The sequence below is a fragment of the Hipposideros armiger genome, unplaced genomic scaffold (assembly GCF_001890085.2).
Source record: "Hipposideros armiger isolate ML-2016 unplaced genomic scaffold, ASM189008v1 scaffold_72, whole genome shotgun sequence".
Taxonomy (NCBI): Eukaryota; Metazoa; Chordata; class Mammalia; order Chiroptera; family Hipposideridae; genus Hipposideros; species Hipposideros armiger.
In genome coordinates this window covers 4,519,088-4,542,667 of record NW_017731422.1, presented here as the reverse complement: position 1 = coordinate 4,542,667, position 23,580 = coordinate 4,519,088, and the positions used below count along the sequence as shown (strand labels likewise).

Genomic DNA, 23,580 nt, shown 5'->3' with positions numbered 1-23,580 from the left:
CACACACACACACACACACACACACACACACACACACAGAAAGCGAGCGAGCGCGCGCAAGGCTGGGACCCTTGCACAGACATGGAATTCTGCAGCCTGGGGAAGGGCAGGGAAACAGGCAGGCACCTGGCTTTCCTAGAAGGGATGCCTGCCTCTCCCTCTGAATTCTCAGAAACAGAAATGAGGGGGTGGTCTCACTGGAGATGACAGGCCCTCCTGCCCCAAGAGTTGTTTTTCTTTTCATAGCAGCAGCTCCCTGTTGCCCTCAAAGGTCTAGCTTTATTCCCCTCCATCTCAACCACCCTCCCTGGGTGCCATCCGTTGTAAGCCATTTGTTCCTAATTGTGGCGAACCTGCTAATGACTTCTGAATGGGTGATGGGGGGAGGAGAGTTCAGCTTCATTAGCGAGACCGACTGTTCAGGCTTGAGGGGGAATGGGGGTGGGTGTAGGCTGGAAGATGGTTTGGTTAGCAAGTCCTTCTTGTCTTCTTGGTGTCATAGAACAAATGACCAGGAGCTACTTGGGAGGGTTAAAGATTCCTGAATTAAGCGACAATAGTTAATGTCCATCTGGGACCCACAGGCAATGTGCTGTAAGTACTCCATGTGCATTGTCCCACACACTCTTCACAACAACCCTGTGAGCTAAGTGCAGGGCTATTCCTGTTTTGCAGAGGAAGAAATGGGCTCAAGGAAGTGAAGTGACTTACCCAAGGTCACTCAGTACATGGTAGAGCCATGATTTGGATCCAGAGCTCTTTGACCAGGGTTCATGCACTGAACGAGACCTTACTCCCCAAACCACAGAACTGGGCCCTTGGTTTCCAGTCCGAGAGGTGGAGGGAGGGGGAAAAATGAGGTTTAAGAGACCAAAGGGCTTTCAGTTTTCCAGTCTTCCCTGAGCCCCCATACCTCCGTCCTCCCAGCTCTTCCATGGTGTCTCCCCGCCATGTGGGGTTCTAAATGCCTTTTCCCACCCAAGGCTGTATTATTGCGATACCTGTGGGCCCCTAGGGAAGGGAAACGGAACCCACCTTTCTTCTAGATTCCTTTCTTGGTCTTCTCCCACCTCAACTAGCTGCTGCTGCTTTTCACACCCAGACTGCTGAAAACACACAAGACTTGGGGGAGGCAGATTCACAGGCCTTACCAGACTACATGAGATCACAACAGCGCCTCTGGGGTGGAGGGGGCTGGGCCATCAGAGGTGTTTGGACTCCTAGGCCGTGGGACCTTGGGTCTCAGTTTCCTTGTCTGTACAATGGAGACAGTGATACCTCACCTGCCTAGCTCAAGCTTCATCTAGATGTTTTTTTGTTTGTTTGTTTAGCTGAGCCATCCTGCCACCTGTTGGCAGCTCAGTGGCAGCTCAGCTCGGGCCGGGAATCGAACCAGCAACCTTGTTCCTCAGAGCTCGCACTCTTGGGCGAGCTCTGAACCAACTGAGCCACTTGGCGGGCCCCTCGACTAGATGTTTATAGAAGCACTTTGAAAGCTGCCAGGCATTATCCAAACGCTCCCTCCTACAGTCTGTGCCTGCGTTAGCCTGTGCCTGCCTCCCATGTTCAGCGTAGACTAAAGTGACTTTAACGAGTGTGTTTGCTGTGTGCGGGTGGCTGGGCTGGGGCTCACAGATTTGACATCTTTGTTTCAAGGACGCTATGACCTGTTTGGCGTCATCAGAGAAAATGGGGCTGGATCTGTCAGGGTGCGGGGGCCATCATCTCTCAGAGGTAGGCAATCTAGTGATATATCAGGCTCCGGTGCCAGCAGCCAGTGTAGACACACCTGGTACTTCAGAGGGGTGGATGTGACTTGTCTGGGGCTTTAGAAGGTCTCAGACCTACCTGACCCCTTGGGTGACCACCTAGAAGAGGGCATCCTGTGCCAGAGAGACCCCCGGTTCCCAGAGCACAGTCCCTGGCTGGGAGTCTGGGTGTGTAGACAGATGATGAGGACGGAGGTGCGGAGTGGAGACAGGAGCAGCACTGCAGTGCATCCTGGGAGGGGAGCTTGGACCTCAGGCCCAGGGTCTGCCCATCATCCCACCCCTGGGCACCTAGAGGGTGATTTTTAGGTGGTATCCAAATCACCCTAAATTGGGTCAAGGCTGCGTTGTGAGCAGATGACACAAAATGACCTTGTGTTATCCACTGTCCCCTCCCCATCTCCTCCCATCACTGGGCTTATAAGTGGTGGGTGGCCATGAATGTGTGAAGGAAAGAAAGAATAAAGTGCCTGGAAGAGTTCAGGCCCTGGTGACCTGGGGGCCATTGTGGACTCCTCCAGCCTTTCCTACTACTGCCCCCAACACAACTCAATTTCCTGCCCTGGGAATAGTTTCAAGATCGCTGGACTCGCTGGGCTGTTTGGCTCTGGGGGTTGCTGTGCCTGGAACACCCTTACCCTCCTGATTCACTTGGTGAACTCCCCCTTCAGGGCCCCCGGTCAGTGCCGCCACCTCCTCTGGGAGGCCTTCCCAGATTTCCCCAGGTGGAGGCGGCCCTTCTCCAGGCTCTGGTGCCTGCGGCCCACCTCCACTTGAGTCTGCAACAGGCAGCTGTCATCACAGCACCCAAGCTGTGAGCCCTAGGCAGGGCCATGTTCGGTGTCTCTCTCTATCCCTAGCACCTGGCATGTATGGTCCCTGGCACACAGTAGGCGCTCAGTAAACATGAAGGAAGAGTGAGTGGGGAAGTGTGGGAAGTCAGAGGAGGGGACAGTCTTGGCCCCGCCTAGGGCCTTACTTGGCTCTCTCATCAGGCCCAAAGGGGAGGGTGGGGGGAGGGCAGGAGGGGGAGTGAAGGGCCTGTCTCAGGGAGGTCTCACAGGAATGAGATTGCAAACCCATGTCATTTTTTCCCGTAAATCTTGTAATTTCGTGCTCCAGGGGACCACAAAGTAAGAGAGTCAGTAGGGAGTAAATCCAGCTCCCCAGCCACTACCCCCACCAGGAGACTGCATGGGGCTCCCCCCAACTTCCCCTGGAAACCCCTTCCTTCGGTTCCCCTTTCCTCACCCGGCAGCCAAGTGCTTCATCTCCCGACCCCGACCTGGGCTGGTCAGCGCCTCCCAGCCATCCTCTTCCTCACCTTGCCCCTGACCTCTGACCCTTCTCCCCTCCTCCACCTTTGGAAGATAAAGAACATTTGTCCCACCCACTCATTAGACTTGGAGGGGGCGGTCTCTAAAAGTAAGCAGACAGGCAGGGGGTCCTTCCTGATGACCACCTGGCGACCTCCCTTCTCCCCACCCTACCACCCTTTTCCACAGCCTTTTGACTCAGAAAGGTCAGACTTCTACTTTCTAAAGTGAATCTTGAAGAGAAGAAACCGCAGGCCACTGCTCCAGGGTGTGAGGTCCAGGGTAAGAGAAAGGGGTGTGGGGGAGGCCTAGGGTCTGGGGACACCTGTGAGGAGCATGTTCATCTGAACTCCAGGCTTGCTGGGGGACATGTTTCCATAGATACACCATTGTGTATTTAGATACCATTCTAAGGTAAACTAGATTTCCACCTCGGGAGGCTCAGCTGCTCAGTGCTGGTGATGAAAGGGCTGCGAAGGGGGGCGGGGGCGGTCTGTATATCTATATATATTCTTGGTACACAGTAGATGCTTCAGGAGTGTTTGCTGAGGGGCAGTGTGTGTGTGAGTGTCGGTACAAGGTGTTGTCTGATGGTGCTTGTGGTGGGGTGGGAGAGTCAGAAGTCCATGTGAGGACAAACAGGTGTGTGGACAAAGGCAGGTAAGCCACAGGTGGGCACTGGCCGTTTAATAGGTGCGCTGGGCAGGAGGCTGTTGTGAGAAGCTGTGAGGGAGAGAACTTTGAGAGATGGATGAGACGAGAAGGGACAGCCCCTTCGTGAAGGCCAACTAAGTGCCAAACATCGGTCCTTTCATTCTCCTAGGATTTCAGAAATGGGTAGTGTACCAGTTTTTCAGATCAGGAGACTGAAATGCAGAGATGGAACAACTAGTCCAAGGTTACACCGCTTGGTAATCACACTGGGATTCAAACCCATGTCCGCCTGATGCCGGAGTCCCTTTCAAAGGCCTGGACACAACTATTCTGGCTCCCAAGGAGGTCTCTGAGGAATCTGGAGGCAGAAAGGTTTTGTGCTCCTAGAGTGTGGGTTGGGGACAGGTCCCCAGATCCCCTGCCTCTGAGTCCTCCGCTGACCCTGAAGTGGGGGGGATGCAGGGCTTACCTGACCTTATGAAGAATTTCCTTCCTGATCCCTCACTCATCCTGATCTCTCACAGCCCATCTGCCCGCCTCCCAGGCCCACTGTTTGGCTGGAGCTGCTCTTCCTACAAATGTCATCCACTTCTTACTCCTGTGACTCCTGCTCAGAGCCCAGATCGTCAGGGCTGGTGTAGCTCAAATGATAGTTCACAAACCCCCTTCAGGACGGCTCGATGGAAGCCCCCCAGTGCCACAAAGCCCTGCACCTAGACCCCCTGGACTCAGAAAGCCAGCGCCCAGACCCTGAGACTCCATCCCCCCCCCCCCCCAGCTGTGTGCTCTGGTTCCAAGTGAGGGCTACTCTCTTAGCCCCCAGACCGACCACCTAGTGAGGCAGATGGCCTTGGAGCCGTTTCCTGGGCTGCAGTCCTGGCTCTGAAACCTCCTAGCTGTGTGATCTTGGACAAGTTACTTAACCTCCTGGAGACTGTTTCCTCATCTGCAAAATGGGGCTCATAATCCCTACCTCACAGCCTCCCACGAGAGGATTCCATGAGATCTTGCCTGTGAAAGGTAACAGCGTTTGCCGCCCCAAAACATGCTCCTTTGGGATATTGATTATTGTAGTCTGTTTCATTTTAAGAATCGGCAGACCAGGGAGAAGCTCTGAAAACCAAGTAGGAGGTACCCTTTGTAAGAGACATTTACATTTGTGAGGGAGCTCTCCATCTGTAAAGCTGTCTCCCTCCCTGTACCTGGCCTGCCTTCACTATCCTTGGAGAAGGCATGGGCTTAAATCTGCCTAACAACCTTACCCTTATTTACTGTGCTTTTCCTAGTCACCTCCGGTAACTTACTCTCCACCCCCAATGTCATCTTTTGTCTTTAGCCGAAGGAAGTATTTAAGTGATGGCTTCCACCATTTTGGCGGGTCACTCTGTTCCTGGGTCTCTCCCATGTATACAGGAGGTATCGGTGTTGTTCCATTTTAATATGCTTTTCTCCTGCTCATCAGTCTTGTGTTAATTTGATTATTAGTCCAGCCAGAAGAACTTGAAGGGAAGAGGGTAGTTTTTCCTGCGTGACACATAGATGCTCGACAGATAGTACCTATGATTAACGCCCTGAGTCCACCCCCTTGTTTGACCACGGACCCTTCCCTTGGCTAACCCCATGGAGGGCAGCAAACCTCACCAGATCTCAGAGTGAGTTCCTCCAGGCTCTGATCCCCGAACCCTAACAGCTCCTCTCAGTGACTCCTACCTTTATCCTTACCCCCAAGCCCAAGTGGACCCCATGACCCTTGTCCTAAGTCCTTCCGCATTACCCTGACCTCCCCTATACTACCCCAAACTTCCTAAATTCTTGGTCCGTATTGACGACTGGCTCTGACTTGCAGCCCACAGTCGCTGGGGCAGGCACACTGACTCACCCTGTCTTGCAGGCTCTCCAGGTGGCCCGGCAGTTCCTGCTACAGCAGGCCTCTGGCCTGAGCTCCCCAGGGAACAATGACAGCAAGCAGTCAGCCTCTGCGGTGCAGGTGAGGAGGGCACCCTGCTGGGCTGGCTGGGCTGGGGCCTGGTCGGAGGGTGGGCTTGGCAAACCAAGGGAGGGGAAGGGCCAGTTGGAGAATTGGTCTGGCCAGTCGCCAGTACCAGACAGTGGGCAGCTGTCCAGAGGGAAATGCAGCCACTGCAGGGGTGAAGAACTCCTTTCCCTCTCATCTCCACCTGATCCCTCAGGGCTTCCTCTGCTTGGCCTCTTTGTTTCTGAGTTTGAGTCTGCACTCAACTCTCTCTGTCTCTTGTCCCTCTCTGCTGGCTTCCTCTTCCTTGGCCTCAGGGTCACTTCTCAGGTTTCTGTTTCTCCATCCCGGTGTGGTCACTCCGTCTGTCCCTCTCTACTCCCCTCCCAGGCTGTCTCAATTGCTGAGGTCACCATGCCTCCCTCCCTTATCTCTCACCCACCAATTCTCTCTGTCTCCTGGTGTTTCCTGTCTCTTGATGTCTCTCTGTCTCTTTTGTTTTCCTTTGCACAATCTGCCCTTTCCCCCCTCCCTTCCCTTCCCCCCAGCCTGCCGGCCCATCTGGCTGGCTGGGGGAGGGGAGATCTGTGGGGGGTTGGGGGGGGTAAGCCAGGCCTTCTGTTTACCTTTTGTGTCACAAAGAACTTGGGAGAATCGGGAGTCTGAGGAGTCTGAGTCGGGGTGGGTCACAGCTCAGGCAGCCCGCAGTCCTCCCCCACTCTCCTCCCCCTTTGCCCAGCAGCCAAGCTTCCTAGCTCCCCCTCACCCCTCCCCATAGCAGCGGGGAGGCTTGAAATTGGGGAGAGGATTAAGCTGGGCTTTGAAAGGAAGTTTATCTAAGGGAGGAAGGCCGAACCCGATCCTGAGACGCGAAGCTCTGGAGTCTGAGGGGCGGGGTGCTGAGGGAAGTGAAGACAAGGGCGGGATGGGGTGCAGGGTGCCCGAGAAGAACCCAGGTTTTATGTAAAACAAGCTTATGTTCAGAAAGCGCTTTGAAGACATTCAAGGTGCCCATCAGTTGCGGGGCCTTAGCAGTAGCCCTGTCTTAAAAGTCTCAAACCTGATGAGAAAGCCTACAAGGGGAGGAGTTGGGCTAAGAGGGGGCGTGGCCTGGGTGGGGGAGGGGAGGACAAAACCTGGGAAGCCAAGAACGGGGAGAAAGTTCTCACACCCGTGTGTGTCCGGACTGGGCCTCTGACTTAGGCCCCCCACCCCCACAGTACTCCTTGGGTCTGAAGTGGTCCGTGGTCCTCAGGCCACTTAATCTTCCGCACCCTGGGCCCAGCCTAAGGTGTATGCTGGGAAACAGGAATGTTCCCCCAACCCAGCAAGAGCCTGCTGACCCCAAGGTGAGACAGGAGCTGATGAGAGTTGGAAGGACCCAGGTCAGGCGACAGGAATGACTTTGTGGCTGGCTGTGAGGGGTTGGAGATCTGAAATGAGAAAGGAAGAGAAGCTATGGACTCTTCCTTCCGAGACCCCTTCCTCTAAAATGAATGAGGTCCCTGGATGGCCTAGAATGAGAGGCAGAGGTGTGGGTCAGAGGAACAAATAAAATGATTCTTTTCTCAGGCCTTCACTCTCCTCGCCTCCTCACCTCCCAATAATGAATTCACTCACTCGTTCAGTAAGTACTTCATCAGTACTTCTGAAACTAACAACGGATATTTACGGAGTACTTATACCATGGGGCAGACACTCAGTGCTTTACAAATATCATCTCATTGTTTTCTTTGCACTCCTGTGAGGCAGATGCTGTTATTAGCCTCATCTTGCAGATGAGGAAACTGAGGCCCAGAGAGGTTAAGTAACTTGTCCAAGGTCACACAGCTAATAAGGGGCAGAGCCAGGATTTGAACCCAAACAACAAGCTCCAGAACACACACTTTAATATCCACACTGTGACACTGCCATGTGCCTGGCACAGTCGTGAACACTGGCAGTCCATAGGAACAGAGCCCTGGCCAGGTGATTCTCAGCTCAGGGTGGTGGGGGTTCTTGGGGCCAAGTCGGAACTTCCGCAGGAGCCTGGAGACCTGACTGTTGACTCTTCTACTCCTCCAACCCTCGATACCTTCCTTGCCTTTCAAGTTCACAATCTCTAAGGAGGTGGGGCTTCTGTCCCCAAGTGGGATCCAAAGCCAGAAATAGCTTTTCTGTGAGCACGGCTGGGGGCGGGGTAGGGGAGGGGTAGGGGAGAGTGAGTAGAAAAGTGCATTTTGTTGATTTGGAGCTTAAGTGAAATGGGTAATGAAGGGAGCTCAGTGTCAACCCCTTTCCCAGTGACCCCCACAAGACACTCCCCTGCTCCCCAACTCAAGGTAGGATTGCCTGCCCACTCACTTCCCAGCCATGTTCACCACCTCGCTCCTAGAGCCAGCTTCAAAAGAGTTTCTAAAACCATAGTAGATCTCCAGCTTCAGCCTGGTTTGTGCCTAGGCCTGGACCCCAGGCAGGGAGCTGGGAGTCGGGGCAGAGGGATGGCTAAGGCCAGGCCCCTTAGCTCTGCCCAGCCGTTGTCTCATCTCCTTAGTCCCCTGAGGCTTACCCTTTTGGCATTTCTAGAAGTTCTAAGTGTCCCACCACGATCTGGTTGGCTGTAGCTCCAGCCCAGAAGCAGTCTAAGGACTCCTGGCCTTACGCAGAGCGTTTAACCTAAACTAAGACCTGGCCTAGTGTCAGTCTCCCCATGGACCCCAGACCTCATACTTCAGAGGTTGAGTTTAGGTCTTTGATTGGCACTGCATTACATCCATCCCAACCCTCAGCCCCCCAAATAAGCTTCCTCTGTGTCAGGCACCATCGCTGTTCCTCCCAGTCAGGTCGTCCAGCCCAGCACACTGTATTCATGGTGGCTGGGGGACTCCAGGCCTGAGCAGGGCCCCAGGGGGAGAGCCTGGAGGCAGCTGTCAGCGTTTAGCCCAGAGCTCACACTGCGAGCCTTTAGTGAGCGTGTAGCTGCCCAGGCCAGGCCGCTCTCCAGATGGTGAGTCGCGGGCTTTGCGGAGCTGAGTAGCCAACAGTGCCCGTCCTAACACATCCCGGCCTGGTGAGGGATCACTGGGGACACCAGGGGAGCTCCAGCTCAGTGCTCAGCACCCCAAGGGGCACTGGGAGTAGTAGATGGGTCAGCCAGCTCAGAAGAGCAGCGTGTGGCCGCCATCTCGCTGACCTTTATTGACCCCGCTGGGCCACCTTAGGGACAAGTACCCACAAGGGAATCCATCCAGCTCTATCTCTGCAGCCGCCTCTCCAGCCAGCTGTTTGGCCACTTGGCAGGAAGAGTGGGGCCAGGGAGGTCTTCCAAGGTCATCTCTATTCCCCTGCCTCGAAGTAGGAAAGCCCCAAGGAAGGAAATGGCACATCCTCACTTGCATGCCGCTCGCAGTGACTCACTCCTGGTGCCTGGAAAGAGCTGGGTGTCTGGTCTCAGCCTCACCTGCTGTGGGCTGAGTCCATTTCGGGTGTTGTGTTGAGAGCGGGAGGCCCAGTGCTTTTCTTCTAAGTGGCCTTTGTCCCCTGGGGCCCTTGGGGCATCTAAGTTACAACAGTGGAGAAGGGAGAGGGAAAGGAGAATAGAAAAGAGGGGAAAAGGGAAATCCAAAATGTTTTAAAAAGCAGGTTTTTGTACATTTGTATAGAATTGAACGGCATACAAATCGCTTTCACTTACCCCTTCTCCCCTTGTCCCTTCGAAGGCAGGGAAGATGGTTTAACTTCTAGGCCTCAGTTTTCTTGTCTGTAAAATGGTAATGATGATGATACCCTCTTCCTGGGGTTGCTGTGAAGATACAGGGACATCATACTCATTCAGGGCTTAGCCAAGCACCTGGCACACAATCCACAGCCTTTTGTCCTGGGAGGCGGGGCAGGCAGGTGTTCTGAACCCCAGGTAGCAGATGGAGAAAGTGAGGCTTGGTCATGTCAAAGAATGGTCAGTGTCAGGGACAAGAACCTAGGTCACCTGAGTTAGAGATCCCGGGCTCGGACCTCAGTACCACCATGCTGGGCGCCCCTATGGGAGGAGGAAAGCAAGGACAGTGAGCAACACGCTGCCTCAGGGGTGACCCGACAACGGACACAGGTGGCTCTGCAAGGGGGGTGGGTCTGTGCCCCTGTCTGCCCCCTCCCCTAAGCCCCTCTGAGAGTGGGGGGACCAGAACCCCCCTGCAGCCTGGCTTTCCAGAGTGTCCTCCGATACAGTGTAAAGAGGGAGGCTGGCCTTGGGATCTTGACCTCATCCACCCTTCAGCTGCCTGGATGGTTCAGTTTCTACACACACACTCTCCGTAACCTTTCTTAAGACCTGCTCCAGGGTGGGGCAGGCACTGTGAGATGTGGAAACACCAGGAACCGTGAACTACACAAGACCTGGGCTTGAATCCCAACCCTGCCACTTAAGGCTCCTCAGTAGAGGCCCCTCAGAGCTTTCCTTCCCAGGGATGTCCATGGCTAAAGAACTGGGTGTTGCCCCTCCCGGGGATGTGGGCACAGAGATGGCTGGTGGAAGGGGGGAAAGCCCAGGGCTGGGCTCAGCCACTAGTTGGGTGAGAAGAGCTGGGGGCAGTGGGACTTCCCGTGTCCCTGGATTTACTGCTGCTCTGCCTGGGGATTCCCTAATTGGTGGCTTGAGGCTGAGGCCTGCCCCTGCCAGGGATCCCAAAAGGAACCAACTCCTCCTCCCCTGTCCCACCCATGGGGTTTGGGGGAGGTGACGGGCCATGAGTCCCCTGGGGACCTAACCTGTCACGTCCTGCCCGAGACAAGTCCCTGCAGGACACATCTCCCTGACTGGGCCACCCTGCACCCTCCCTCCATGCCCCAGGGCTGGCAGAGGGGCCTTCGATCTGCTGGGAAAGGTATTTCAGCTCAGGGGAGCAAACACAGTGCATGCCTGCTGTGTGCTGGGCACATTGCTAGGGCCTGGAAATGAGAAGAAAGTGAGAGAAGAATCTTGTGCACTGAGAGTAGTGGGAGTGGCAGATAGCCCATCAGGGCACGTGTCCTGCTAGAACGGGGTTAAGACAGTGTTGCACCGTGGGCCTCCCTGGCTATGACTGCACAAGCCTGGGGATTTCGGGGGTGGGGTGGGGCTGGGAAAAGAATGATGTTACTGCTGTTCCCTGTACCCTTTGCCTATAGCTAGATTCTCTGAGCCTCCTGGGGAGGCCTAACCTAGGGTAGTGGAAAGCTGTTTTACTTTGAAAATCCTGCATGTTCCAGCTGGAAGGAGCCACCTCTTATAATCCCATCTCTGTTTGATGTTTGAGAAAACTGACCCTCCAGAGAGGGCAAGTGACTTGCTGGGGGTCACACAGCAAGTTCAGTGCAGAGCTAAGAATAGAAGCCTTCTTCCTAACTCCCTGCCTGGGGTAATTTCCACCCTGCCAGAGACTTAACTGTATCTACACACATATACACACAGGATGGCACCCTCAGTGCTCCCTGGGCCTGTGTGTGTGCCATCTGGACAGGTGTGCTGGAGAATGGGGTGTGGATATGAACGGGGCCAAAGTCCAGGCCCTTCTGCCACATGGCTTTGAATCCTCCCCATGGCTTCAGGCTGCCCTCATGGCTGGGCCCACCTCATAGACAGTGTCTCAGAAGAGACAGAGCAGGAGTTGGGAACGGCTTAGCTGCTGTCTTCCCATCACTGGGGGAGACCCCACCAGAGCAAACACAGTGAGTACCTGCTGTGTGCTGGGCAGGCTGCTGAGTTCTACCAGCCAGTGTCACTAGAGTCTAATCTTACTATACTTAAGCTAGCATATCCCAAATAACAGGCAGCCCTCATGAGCACTTGCTGTATGCCAGACCCTTCTAAGTATTAACTCATTAGTCCCCATGGTAACCTTAAGAGGTAGGCACTGTTGCTGCTTCCATGTCAGAGAGAAGAGAACAGGGAGGCAAGTCATTTGTCCAAAGACTCCCAGCTTGGAGGTGGCAGAGCCAGCATTTGAATCCAGGCAGCCTCACTCTGGAGCCCCGCTGTCGCCCCGTAGGTGGGGCCTTGGATGCGTGCCCTCCCCGGGGTGGGGTCGAGGTGAGCATGCTAACAGGGCCGAATCCCACAGGTGCCCGTGTCGGTGGCCATGATGTCGCCGCAGATGCTTACCCCCCAACAGATGCAGCAGATCCTGTCGCCCCCACAGCTGCAGGCCTTGCTCCAGCAGCAACAAGCACTCATGCTCCAGCAGGTGAGTCTGGCCCCAGGGCAGCTGGGAAGTGGGGGAGAGGGGAGGTAGGCACTGGCCTCCCATCTCCCACCCTGTTTACTACCAACATCACGGAATGGCAGAAACCAGAGAAACTGCTCAGGCCAGACACATCTGCATTCCTCTGGGGCAGCTGGGGGAGGTCAGAGGTCAGGCCTCTCCCTTAGCAGCGCCCTCACTCTCCGTGATGCTGGCCCCACCTCTATCTCCAGAACCCCAGGGAAGGGCAGAGGACTAGAACACCCTGGCTCCTGGCATCTCAACTTATTCGGGGGACCTACCAAGAGACAGGGAGGACGGGGAGGTGTATAATGTCCGCTCGCCTTTCTCCACTCCCTCCTGGTGCAGACCCTTTTCAGGGAGCCTCTCTCAGAGCGGACATCTCCCTGTGGGGCCCTCTGTCCCACTGCCCCAGTAAGACTCCCCACTCCTGCCTGCAAGAGCCCAGTCACCACAGGGCTGGGGTTGCTCTGGGGTCAGCAGTCCGATGCCAGAGGTAACCCACTCCCACCCACCCCCACCCTCCAGCTGCAGGAATATTACAAGAAGCAGCAAGAGCAGCTCCATTTGCAGCTCCTCACCCAACAGCAGGCTGGGAAGCAGCAACCCAAAGAGGTAAGGGCTTGTGCAGGGCCCTGCCCCGCCACCTGTAGCCCTCTCCGGCCAGAGGCTGGGAGTCCCGAGGTGGCTGGAGAGAACTGCCTTGTGGGAGTAGTGGAACAGTGAGGAAAAGGCTGGCGGAGGGGGTCACGGATCCTGGAGGAGATGGGGCCAGGGGCTCACATTTCTCCATCTCCCCTTATCCCCATTCAGACCTTCTCTCCTTGCCTTGTGTTGTTGGGTTAACAAGGGCCGGAAGATGGAGCCCTGTGTTGTCTGTGCATGTACGTGCCTGTAGACACATGTGTATAAACGTCGGATGGGCCACATTCATGACCAGCTGCCTCGCTCTCAATGCCCTGTTTCTTCCCACTTGTCTCTTAGTGACCCTGCACCTCAGCCCTCCACTCTGGTCCCATCGAACCACTTGCCTCTGCCCGCCAGCCCTTCCCCAACTTCTGTCCCTTATATTAATCGGCCCTGCCCTCTCCAGAGAACTCCCCAGCCTACACCACCGGCCCCATCTGGGCCACAGTGTCTCCTGAGCTTCTATACCAGGCCCTGTCCCCCTTGTCCCAGACACGTGCCTCCGTGCAGCTTGCCAAACCACAACCGAGCTCTGAGTTGCCTCTTCCCGGAAGACCACCCTGCTGATCCCCTGTCATTCCCTACCTCCTCAGCCTCCTCCTCAAGGGTCTGGCAGTTGCTGCGTTCTCTGCTTTATCTCTAGGCTGGGTTTATTGAGTAGCCAGCCCCCACCCACCTCACCCCCAGGGCAGGCAGGCAGAGACGTCCCTGGCTCCCAAGCACCCAGGACAGGCTTGGATCCTGGGGCTCAGAAGAGACTTGCTGACAGGCTGACTTGTCGGTGCCTGTGTAAAGAACTGACTCTTGTAGGGGATGGGGGTGGGGGTGGGGGCAGACTAAGAGAGTAAGAGAACACTTGGCATGTGTGCGACCTAGTGCTAGCGATTGAACAAGTGTGAGTGCCCCCCAGCAGTCTGGATGTGACTGTTCCTGAGTCGGGGATGACCCGCTGATGCTGATCTTTTAAAGTCCCGTCAGACTCCTTGATTCTCTGTATCTAAGAAGCAAGAGAGGAGAGGAGCTGGAGGGGAGAAGGCCCCCTCCTCAGAGCAGAAGGGGGGCACCCCGGGCATGTGGGGAGGGTGCCTGCCAGGCGGGAGTGGCCCCCGGAGTCTGACAGGCTCATCCATCATTGTGATGAGAGCTCCCCCCGCCTCCCAGGCCTGCACAGCTGCGGTGCGGGGAGCTGGAGCAGGCGCTAAGCAGCAGAAGCAGGGAGGCGGGAGCAGGGAGGCGGGAGGCATCGTGCTGCGTGTCTGGGTCTGGCTGTGTGTTGCGCGCGCGCGTGCGTGCGTGCATGCGTGTGTTTACTGCGAGGAGGCATGCAGCCCTATGGCAGCTGGGCCGGGAGCAGAGAAGCTGCAGCTTCGGACACGGCACCAACAGCCCCGGGGGCTGAGAGGCCCTGGGAAGGGGTGGCCGCCGGGTGGGGGCCCGATGGCACGCCTGAGGCTGATGGCACACCCCTCTGCCCACCCCCGCGGGCCCCCCACCAGGCACTGGGGAACAAGCAGCTGGCCTTCCAGCAGCAGCTCCTGCAAATGCAACAGCTGCAGCAGCAACACCTGCTCAACCTGCAGAGACAGGGGCTGGTCAGCCTGCAGCCCAGCCAAGCCTCGGGGCCCCTCCAGACCCTCCCACAAGGTGAGTAGCTACCCCTGCTCCCCAGCCCAGCCCCACAGCCCTCACTGTGCCCGAGGCCTGGCATGCCCCTGCTCCCAGGTGTGAGTTGGGGGGGCCCCCTGTGTTCCTAAGGCCCTGCCAGCCTCTCGCCTCTCTCTCTCTCCCACAGCAGCCGTGTGCCCCACGGACCTGCCCCAGCTATGGAAGGGCGAGGGTGCTCCTGGGCAGCCTGCCGAGGACAGCGTCAAGCAGGAGGGGCTGGACCTCACTGGCACGGCCACCACCGCTACCTCGTTCGCCGCCCCCCCCAAAGTCTCACCCCCGCTCTCCCACCACACCTTGCCCAATGGACAGCCCACTGTGCTCACACCTCGGAGAGACAGGTATGGGGCCCAGGCTGGGAGGGGGCACTGCAGACCTGCCCAAGGGGCACACATGGCAGGGGCTGGGAGGGTAGGGTGAAGCACAGGGACCCGGAAATTGATCTCTCCCCCAGGGCACACAGAATTGTGCTAGGCCTCTGGGAGACCTGCGTTAGGGCCAGAAATGTCACCAGCGGGGGAGCTGAGGCTGGGCTGGACCCAGGGCTGCTGGGGTCTGCAGGGTCCCTGACCACCACCTTCCTCTCCTCCTAGCTCCTCCCATGAGGAGACACCCGGCTCCCACCCCCTCTATGGACACGGAGAGTGCAAGTGGCCTGGCTGTGAGACCCTGTGTGAAGACCTAGGCCAGTTTATCAAGTGAGTGTCACCTCCGTTCTCCTTTGCCCCCAGCCTTCCCCACCAGCAGCAGCCTTTCCAGAGGGCCCCTCACCTCCCAGTCTGCCACCTAGCTGGCCCCTCCTTGGGCCTTCAGCCACCAGCTGTCCTGCTGTCCTCCCCCAGGGGTACCTAGTTCCTTCTCCGCCCCAGTCGACAACCGGATCACTCCTACGCACCTGCCCACCGTATATTCCCCAGGCCGGGAGCCTCCCCAACCCGTTCCCAGACTGCACAGCTTAGCAGGGTGGGGGTGTGAGGGGAAGGAGAGGACTCCCCCCACTGTCCTTTCCCCAGACTCAGCCCCCAAGAGTGATGGCCTAGTGACAGGCCTGGCTGGTGGACAGGCAGGGCGGGAGGCAGACAGGCGGCTGGCAGCAGGCGGCCAGCTGCCACAGCCGTGCCAGGCTCTGTCACTGACTGATTAACTCTGCTGTCTCCCAGACCCTTGCAGCATCAGGGTCAAACAAATTGTTTTCACGCTTCGTCAGAGGTTTACTTAATTAGTTCATTTGCAATTAGATCTCTCTGTAGCTGGGATTTTTAGCAAAGACATCAAAGGAGGGTGAAGAGAAGGCAGCTTCCTCCTTGGCCCCGTCCCCCCACCCCCCCCCCATCCCTTTTCCTTCTTTGTATCTCTTGGTCTGTCTGCTTTCAAGGCCTTGGGCGGGCTTAGAGGATGGACTGGGAGGGTGGTGACAGCAGGAAACACAGGCCCAACTTTCTCTTCTCCACCCACTCTTCCCCCTGAAGACACCTCAACACAGAGCATGCCCTGGACGACCGGAGCACCGCCCAGTGCCGGGTTCAAATGCAGGTGGTGCAGCAGCTGGAGATCCAGGTGTGGCCCGAGCTCTAGCCCCTGCCCCACCCACAGCACCCACTTTCGAGGAGGGGTGTGGGGAGGCTCACAGAAGGTCCCTTGGTCCAAGTCAGCATCTTGTCTTTTCTAGGTCCTAATTATCATGCCTTTGAGGTGAGGGCAGCTGGATTTTGAAGGGTATAAACCAGGGTCAGGGTCGTCCCTGCTGAGAGGTCCAGAAAAGAGACTCAGGCTAATAAAAACAACAAAAATAATTTTCCTAGCTAACACACTGAGCGCTTACTTCTGCTGTCCTAAATACTTCACCTATATATAACTCAAGTCATCCTCTAAACAACCTTGTGTGGCGGGTACTATTATTATCCCCCGTTTTACAAAAAACAGGCACAGAGAGGTGAAGTAACTTGGCTCTGATCACTCAGCTAGCGGGTGGGGCAGAGCTGGGATTAGAACCTAGGCAGTTTGGCTCCTGAGTCTTAAGCTCTATAACAGAGTACTTAGGAGGCTCCTCAGGAGAGTCGGTCAGGCAGCCAATCAATATTTCCCCATTTCCCTCTGGCACCAAGCAGAACGGCCTGCCTTGAGACAGCAGTTGTGAAAGATCTCTTAAATTTATGAATGTGGGTGAATGAATCATTCATCCATTCCTGTGTCTCCACTGAGTGCTGAGGACCCTCTCACAAGTGCCACTGAACTTGGGAGTTGTTCAGCCACAGCCTCTGCCCTTGATGGGGAGAAAGGGTCTGTGCTGTTAGGAAGAGGGTCCCTGACCGTGATGAACCTGAGCCTGGGACACACAGCCTGAAGGAGAAGCGGGGAGGGCTTCCTGGAGCAGGCAGTCCCTCTCCTGACCTTGAGGATGTGAGGGGGCAGAGGGAACTGGGATGCCAAGGCTGGCGGGCAAGTGGTGGTGGGGTGTCTGGCGGGATAGGGAAGAGGAAGACCCGGCCGCCTCTGGGCACAGCTTCCTCTCACCTCCCTCCTCTCCACCCTCTCTGCAGCTCGCCAAGGAGAGCGAGCGGCTGCAGGCCATGATGGCCCATCTGCACATGCGGCCCTCTGAGCCCAAGCCCTTCAGCCAGCCAGTGAGTGACTCTGCCCTCCCTGCGGCCCTCCCACAACCCCTCCACAACTCCCTGCTCCCTCTGGACCCCCCCCCCCACCCAGCTGGTCTCAGTGCCGTCCCCATTGCTCACAGCTGAACCCGGTCCCTGGCTCCTCCTCATTCTCCAAGGTGACCATCTCCGCAGCAGACTCATTCCCAGATGGCCTCGTGCACCCCCCCACCTCGGCTGCAGCCCCTGTCACCCCTCTAAGGCCTCCAGGCCTGGGCTCTGCCTCCCTGCACAGTGGGGGCCCCGCCCGCCGGAGGAGCAGTGACAAGTTCTGCTCCCCCATCTCCTCAGGTAAGGGCCACGGGAGGGGCATTTTTTCCCCCACAAGCTGGGCCCCCCAAATGGCTACCTCACCTGCCTGTCTTCCCCAGAGCTGGCGCAGAATCATGAGTTTTACAAGAATGCGGACGTCAGGCCCCCCTTCACCTACGCCTCCCTCATCCGCCAGGTGAGCGTGGAAGGTAGCCAGAGCGGGTGGGGAACGACACACAGGCTGCACCCCTGCCTCAGGGTCCCCGCCTCCAGGAGGATCCTGGACCAGGGAACATAACTTTCCCTCTCACGTTTGTTCCCTCATGCTCGCCCAAGTTCCCCTGCTTAGCCGTAGGTCTCTCATATAGGTTTTATCTGGTCAGGCAAACATTTCCCTGGGAGCGCACACACTTTTTTTTGCTACTCGTACCCACTGTGTCATCTTCTCATTTCCATGTACACACACGCCCATGAGACTGTTTTCTGATAGACTTACGATCACTGTTAGTTGGCCTCTCTCTCTCTCTCTCTCTCTCTCTCTCTCTCTCTCACACACACACACACACACACAGGCACCAGCTCATAAGTGGGGAGGGGGCCTTTGCCAAAATGAGGGTAAATTCCAAATGGCCCCTACCTCCTAGACATCTCCCTCCCCCGAGAATACTGCATTCGTTCCCACTCTAGGATAGGGACCCTTGGAGCCATTTCCCCTCTAGAGAAATTCATGTGCTCTTCCTATAAGCGCACAGCCTTTGAGGTTTGAGTTCCCTTTGGCCTCTGACTGGGCTGGGACCAACCTGCCCCCTTCTTGGGACCAGCCAGCACCGGTGCTCCTTATCCGCATGCTTCTGCAGCAGGTCTCCTCTGCTCTTGGGGTGAGTTGGGGGCCAGGCAGAAGAGCTATCCTGGAGGAGAGCACACAGGCCTGGGACCCTTTGAGGCCCAAACTGAGGGTCCCTTGGCTTCTTCCTTGCCCACAGGCCATTCTGGAAACTCCTGACAGGCAGCTCACCCTGAATGAGATCTATAACTGGTTCACCAGGATGTTCGCCTATTTCCGGAGAAACACTGCCACCTGGAAGGTGAGGCACGCCTCTCCCACCTGGCCCAGGGTCCCCGTCAGCCTTGGACATCACATCCCTTTGAGACTAAGGATGCCTAACAATTATTCCTCTCGGAGAGGTGGTCCTACAGAAATGGCCCCACCAGCCCACCAGAGCTCAGGCTGGGCTGTGCGCCCCTCCTCCCCCACCTCTGCAGGGGCCGTGGAATGTTCATTACCTGCCTCTTAAAGATCCCTGCCTTACAGCCTCATGCTGCCTTCTTTTCTGGGAAGAAACCCTCTAGAGTGCTTTCCCATGGGCCCCAAAGACTCCAGCCCCATGAAGTAGGGCCCCCAAGAGCTGGATTGCCTGGGTCTGGTAGGGAGGCTTGGGTTATGTTCACAAGAGACCCTAAGGGTCTGGATACCTTGACTAAAGGCTCTGAAACCCAGGGTGGGGTGGGGGGTGTGCAGGCCCAGACACGTGGATGGACAGACACTGGGGCCCAAACTTAAAGAAGTCACACACTCTCCCCAACTCTGCCATCGGCGGCAGGAAGATAATTGTCTCCATCCAATTAGTCATTTCAACACCTTCATCCCATAAGAGTTTTCCTGGGGGACCAGAGGCAGGCAAGGGAGAGACCCTAGAAAAATGGGACACGGAGATGTGGGCTGAGCTGCTAAGCCATTTGTTTCTCTATAGCCAAGATGGTCTGTATGTCTGTGAGCCTGTGTGTATCTGTCAGTCTGATTGGTGAGAATATTAGGGTCTTTTGCAGCAGAGTAGGAAAGTGATATCTAAATTGGGAGGGGTAGGAGGAGGAGAAGGGAGCATTGGGCTCTGTGGGGAAGGTTAGACACCTGAGGAGTCGCTGTCTCAGAACCTTACATGGAACCCTGGCTCATGAGTCCCCCTGCCGGCCAGTGCAGAAACTGCAGCTAAACGGGCTAACTCCCCCCATCCCACCAGGTTTCAACAAGTGTCACCGAAGCCTCCACCCCACCAGTGGCCAGGACCCGGTGAGGTCTGCACAGGGCCCTGCCCTCTCTGTCCTGGGAGTGTGCTCAGTGCAGCAGTAGAGACTGTTCCATGATCTTCTGTATCTCCATGCTTAAGTCCCAAAGCTTGGGGGCGAGGCTAGGAGGCTGGGACAGCTGCTCTGATTGGCTGTGAGTGATGTCATTTCCTGCCAACCACAGTCCTACCCTCTCTCTGAGCCAGCAGGGCCTTCCTGGGGCCACCTGGTCCCGTCTGCAAACTCCATGCCATTTTGGATACCAGGGTTTGTAAATGATAAGAGTCCTATATAGATCATTACGATTGTTATCTCACGTTTACTTTAATATTGCATATTAATCCTCTGCCTTTAGGGACAACAATGTAGAGCCTCACATCCATAAGACAATCTCCTCCTGGGGGCAGAGTGCCACTCACCCACCTACCCTCCTTTCCTGTCCACCTCACTGCGATTTTTACTCTTCTTTCTTGAGGTCAGGAGGAGCTGGTTTAGGTGACTTAACCCCTTCAGCCCCTTGATGATTCTCAGGAATCCCCCCCACCCCGAGCCCAGCCCCGCCCCCTTGGCCTTCTTTCCACTAGTTGCCCAGCCTTGGTCGTCTCAGTGGCTTGTCTCTGGCTCCGAGGTCTTCACCTCCATCTCCCCTCACTTAGCCTAAGTCCCAATAGGAAGCCGGCTGCACGACTGAGTGGGTGACCTTCCCAGTTAGCAGTGCTTTGCTGTCACTTCTGCCACTTGGGTCCACCGCCCGTGCCCTCAGAGTGGCACAGCAGACTCCATCTCAGCTAGAGGTCCACTTTGACCTTCAGGAGTCTTGCAGTTTCTCTCATGTGACTTGGGAAATGCACCTTGTGTACACCTAACTCTGTTTCCCTCCCACCTCCACTCTCCACCCATTTATCTTCCCTTGAGGTCCCTCCTTTCCTCAACTATTTCAACTTCCTTTCCTCTGTCCTCCTTCACCCCTCTGGCCCCCACCCTGAGATACTGTCCACTTCAAACCAGGGCAAAAGGGTCAGGAGCCAGCATGAGCCAGGCCAGCTGCCGTCCATCCGGGGGACAGAACTGCCATCTGCCAAGCTGATGGTCCTCAACAGCCCGCCCCCATGTCCATCCCCTTCCAGGGCCTGTGTTGTGGGCCCTTCCTTTTGTTTACGAAGCCCCCGCCAGACCCCTTAAATTGCCGTTAATGTTTCAGCGTAACGAATTAGTCTCTCATCACGAATCAGGCTTCGAAATGAGGGAAAAAAGCCCCGGTGAGGCCATCCTCGGAAATTGGGGTCATTCTCATTTGCAAAGCGGAGGATCGGAGCCCCGTAATGCGGGCAAATTTATTCCGAGGCAGGAGCCCCGGCGTGATTAGGCCCTTTGTAATTATCGCTCCAAGAGATTCCACTCCAGCCGCCCGCCTCCCTCGTGGATTAGCAAGCGAGTCGGAAAAATACACAGGATTTAATTAGAGGCAAATTAAAATTGGTAATGAAATCGGGCCAGTTGCAAGTGGCAAGAGTTGGAAGGGAGAGAGGGAGAGGGGTTCTCTAGGGGCACGGGCTGCCGTCCTGCCTGCTTTCTTCCCCATTTAGAAATGTAAAGAGCAGACAAGAAGGGGGAGGCCGAGGGAGGACAGGTAACAGGGACAGGAATGTCTGGGTGGGTGAAGCTGAGAGAGGCGAGTGCAGGTACAGGACTGAGGGACATGGTGGGGAGTGAGTGGATTAGGGCCCTAGCTCAGGCTCCTCGGGGGCGTGAATTGGGCCAAGCACCCCACCCTCACCCAAGTGTCCTACAAACCAGATGGCCTCAATTCCTGAAGTTAAACTGCCAGGAGGAAGTGGGAGCGGCAAGGTGACTTTTCCTCTTTTCTCTCCTCTTCCTGCCTTACAGCTGCTAAACCCACGCTCTCTTTCTTCCAGTTTATTTCAACAAGTATGTATTAGGCCTCTACTGTATACCTCACGCTCTCAGTAAGCTGCCTGCTCTGAGGCACAGCTCAAAGCCGTGGCTTCTATGCTCCTAGAGGTGGAGGACAGTCGCAGTGAGAGTTCCTGAGTTATCCCCAACACTTTTAAAAGCTTGATGGAAATTCTGTGGGTACCTAGGAGAAGGTGTCCCAGGCTCACTGAGGTCCCAGGGCCTGAGTGTGACTTCATGCCAGTCTGAAGCCCTAAATAACAGCTACACATCGGATTAATGGTGACAGAAAAACAAAAGTATTACTAACTGCACATCATTTAGTTGGTACACGGTTCTCCAGAATGTGGCAGGAAGAAGGGGAAGGGGGGCAGATAATAAAATGGGCTGTCAGTGTGGAAGGTGCTGGGAGCCCCCTGGCCCCAACGGCCAGAGAGGGGCCTTCCTTTCCCTGTGGCAGGCCTCCTCACACCCGGCCCCTCCTTTGCTGGTCCCTGGGCGGAGGGGGTGGGGGTGAGGAGTGGGACGAGGTGGGACAGGGACTTCCCTGTGTGTGCTCACCTGAGCAGAGGAGGGGCCGACCGAGCAGGCTGCCTCTGAGTATCTGCCCCTTGTCACTGCACTCCCAGAATGCCGTGCGGCACAACCTCAGCCTGCACAAGTGCTTTGTGCGTGTGGAGAACGTCAAAGGCGCCGTGTGGACTGTGGACGAGCGGGAGTATCAGAAGCGGAGACCGCCAAAGATGACGGGGTATGTGGGATTAGGCCTGGGCGGGGTGCACCCGCCGGGGTGCGGACCAGGTCACTCCCTTGCCTCTCCAGCGCACTCCTGTGCACCAGATCCTTTCCCACTTTGGGGGTGAGGCAGGGAGAAAAGGAGTGGAGGAACTCAAGGCAGACTGGAATCTGGAAGTGACAGGTGATTAGAAAAAGGACGTTTATGTCTTGTTCTGTCCTGACTGAGGGAAGGAGCTGAAGGGGACCTGGCATTAGAAGGAGACAGAGGCCCAAAATAGCCATGGCCAGAGCTGGGACGTGGGCATATGCCAGCCATTGTGCTCATCGCTGAGGGGGCTGCCTCCCCAGAACCACTGTCCCGCATTTTATGACAGGATGAGCCAACCTCCGAGATCCCCGGGCCCCACCTTTCCATTTTACAGGGAGAAGGAGGCCCAGAGGGGGCAAGTGGCTGGAGGGGGAGGGCACAGCAGATTCGTGGCAGAGCCGGTTCTCTGACCTGCCAGGTTCTGCGTTCTGTTGAACCACGCAGCATTTTCGGTGGCAACTGAGGAACCTGCGGGAGGGTCAAAGCCCCCTCTTTGGGCTTCCCTTCCAGCACCAGCTGCCTTCGCCCCACTCCCCCCACACAGGCTGCCCTTTGCCTCTTGGGCCTGAGGCAAGATGGATGGATAGCTCTGTAGTCACCTGTTCCCCTCAGATTCCTTCTCCCCAGACAAGAACCTCTCCATCTTCAGGCAGTTGTGGGGACTGAGGCAGGGTTGGGACCTGGAACAGGCAAGGAAAGCCACCCCCTTCTAAGTGCTCCCACGTGCCAGTTACAACGTTTGGTATCTCCGTGTCTCATTACCAACTTGGAATCAGTACACCTGGGTTCGTATTACTTCTCACCAGCTCTGTGACCTTGTATCAGTTTCTTAACCTCTCTGAGACACTCTGTAAACTGGGGGTAATCACTGTGGGAGAGGAACAGCCTTGAACCATTGCTTTTCCTGACCCAACTCCCGAACGCCTTCCTGTGCAGAAAAGCCTTGGGTATGGAACATGTGGTGACTGGCTGTGCACATGGCTTATTAGATGTCCCAAAATTGGGATAGCAAGAAAGTGTGGATTTTGCAAATACGGGACTGTCAAGGCTGTAGCTCGGATCTTGCTGAATATTGGGAAATCTGGACTGGAGAGAAAAAGTGCTGGGGCGGCACAATGTGAAGACAGACATTGGGAGGGGTCTCTGTTGCCACTGAACAGCTCTGGGAGGTTGGACACGTACCAGAGCCCCAGCACCTCGCCTGTGAAGGGGGCTGCTGGTACCTGACGTGCCAGGTCAGCGTGAGGATTGAATAAGATGGGGCACACACGGGGCTCAGCAGACAATGACCGACCCTGCTCTGGCCCCCCGGATAATGAATGGGACAGTCCTTGGCACAAAGTAGGCTCCTCATCAGGGTGAAGGCATGAGTGAGGAGTCAATGAATGAATGAACCAAACACCACCTTCTCTCTCCTCCAGGAGCCCCACCCTTGTGAAGAACATGATCTCCGGCCTCAGTTACGGAGCACTTAACGCCAGCTACCAGGTGACAGGGCCTTGCCCAGAGCCCACCGTCCGTTCTTCCCATCCCCTCTATTACACACACACACACACACACACACACACACACACACACACACACACACACAC

At 56.2% G+C, this 23,580-nt stretch overlaps 1 protein-coding gene across 4 annotated transcripts in view; it reads left to right on the top strand.

The window, feature by feature from the left end:
• Positions 1-23,580, top strand: part of FOXP4 (forkhead box P4) — a 58,863-nt gene that overhangs the window by 32,069 nt on the left and 3,214 nt on the right. Inside the window, exons 3-15 of one of the 4 annotated variants that reach the window (XM_019642816.1) lie at positions 5,631-5,726; positions 11,786-11,908; positions 12,455-12,541; positions 14,110-14,257; positions 14,409-14,619; positions 14,872-14,976; positions 15,748-15,835; positions 16,819-16,902; positions 17,052-17,223; positions 17,304-17,380; positions 18,168-18,269; positions 21,792-21,913; positions 23,410-23,476. In XM_019642816.1, the coding sequence (XP_019498361.1) occupies positions 5,631-5,726; positions 11,786-11,908; positions 12,455-12,541; positions 14,110-14,257; positions 14,409-14,619; positions 14,872-14,976; positions 15,748-15,835; positions 16,819-16,902; positions 17,052-17,223; positions 17,304-17,380; positions 18,168-18,269; positions 21,792-21,913; positions 23,410-23,476 (1,482 nt within the window). Of the gene's footprint in view, positions 1-5,630; positions 5,727-11,785; positions 11,909-12,454; positions 12,542-14,109; positions 14,258-14,405; positions 14,620-14,871; positions 14,977-15,747; positions 15,836-16,818; positions 16,903-17,015; positions 17,224-17,303; positions 17,381-18,167; positions 18,270-21,791; positions 21,914-23,409; positions 23,477-23,580 lie in introns of all 4 variants that reach the window. The other 3 variants (XM_019642813.1, XM_019642814.1, XM_019642815.1) reach the window with 3 other exon arrangements.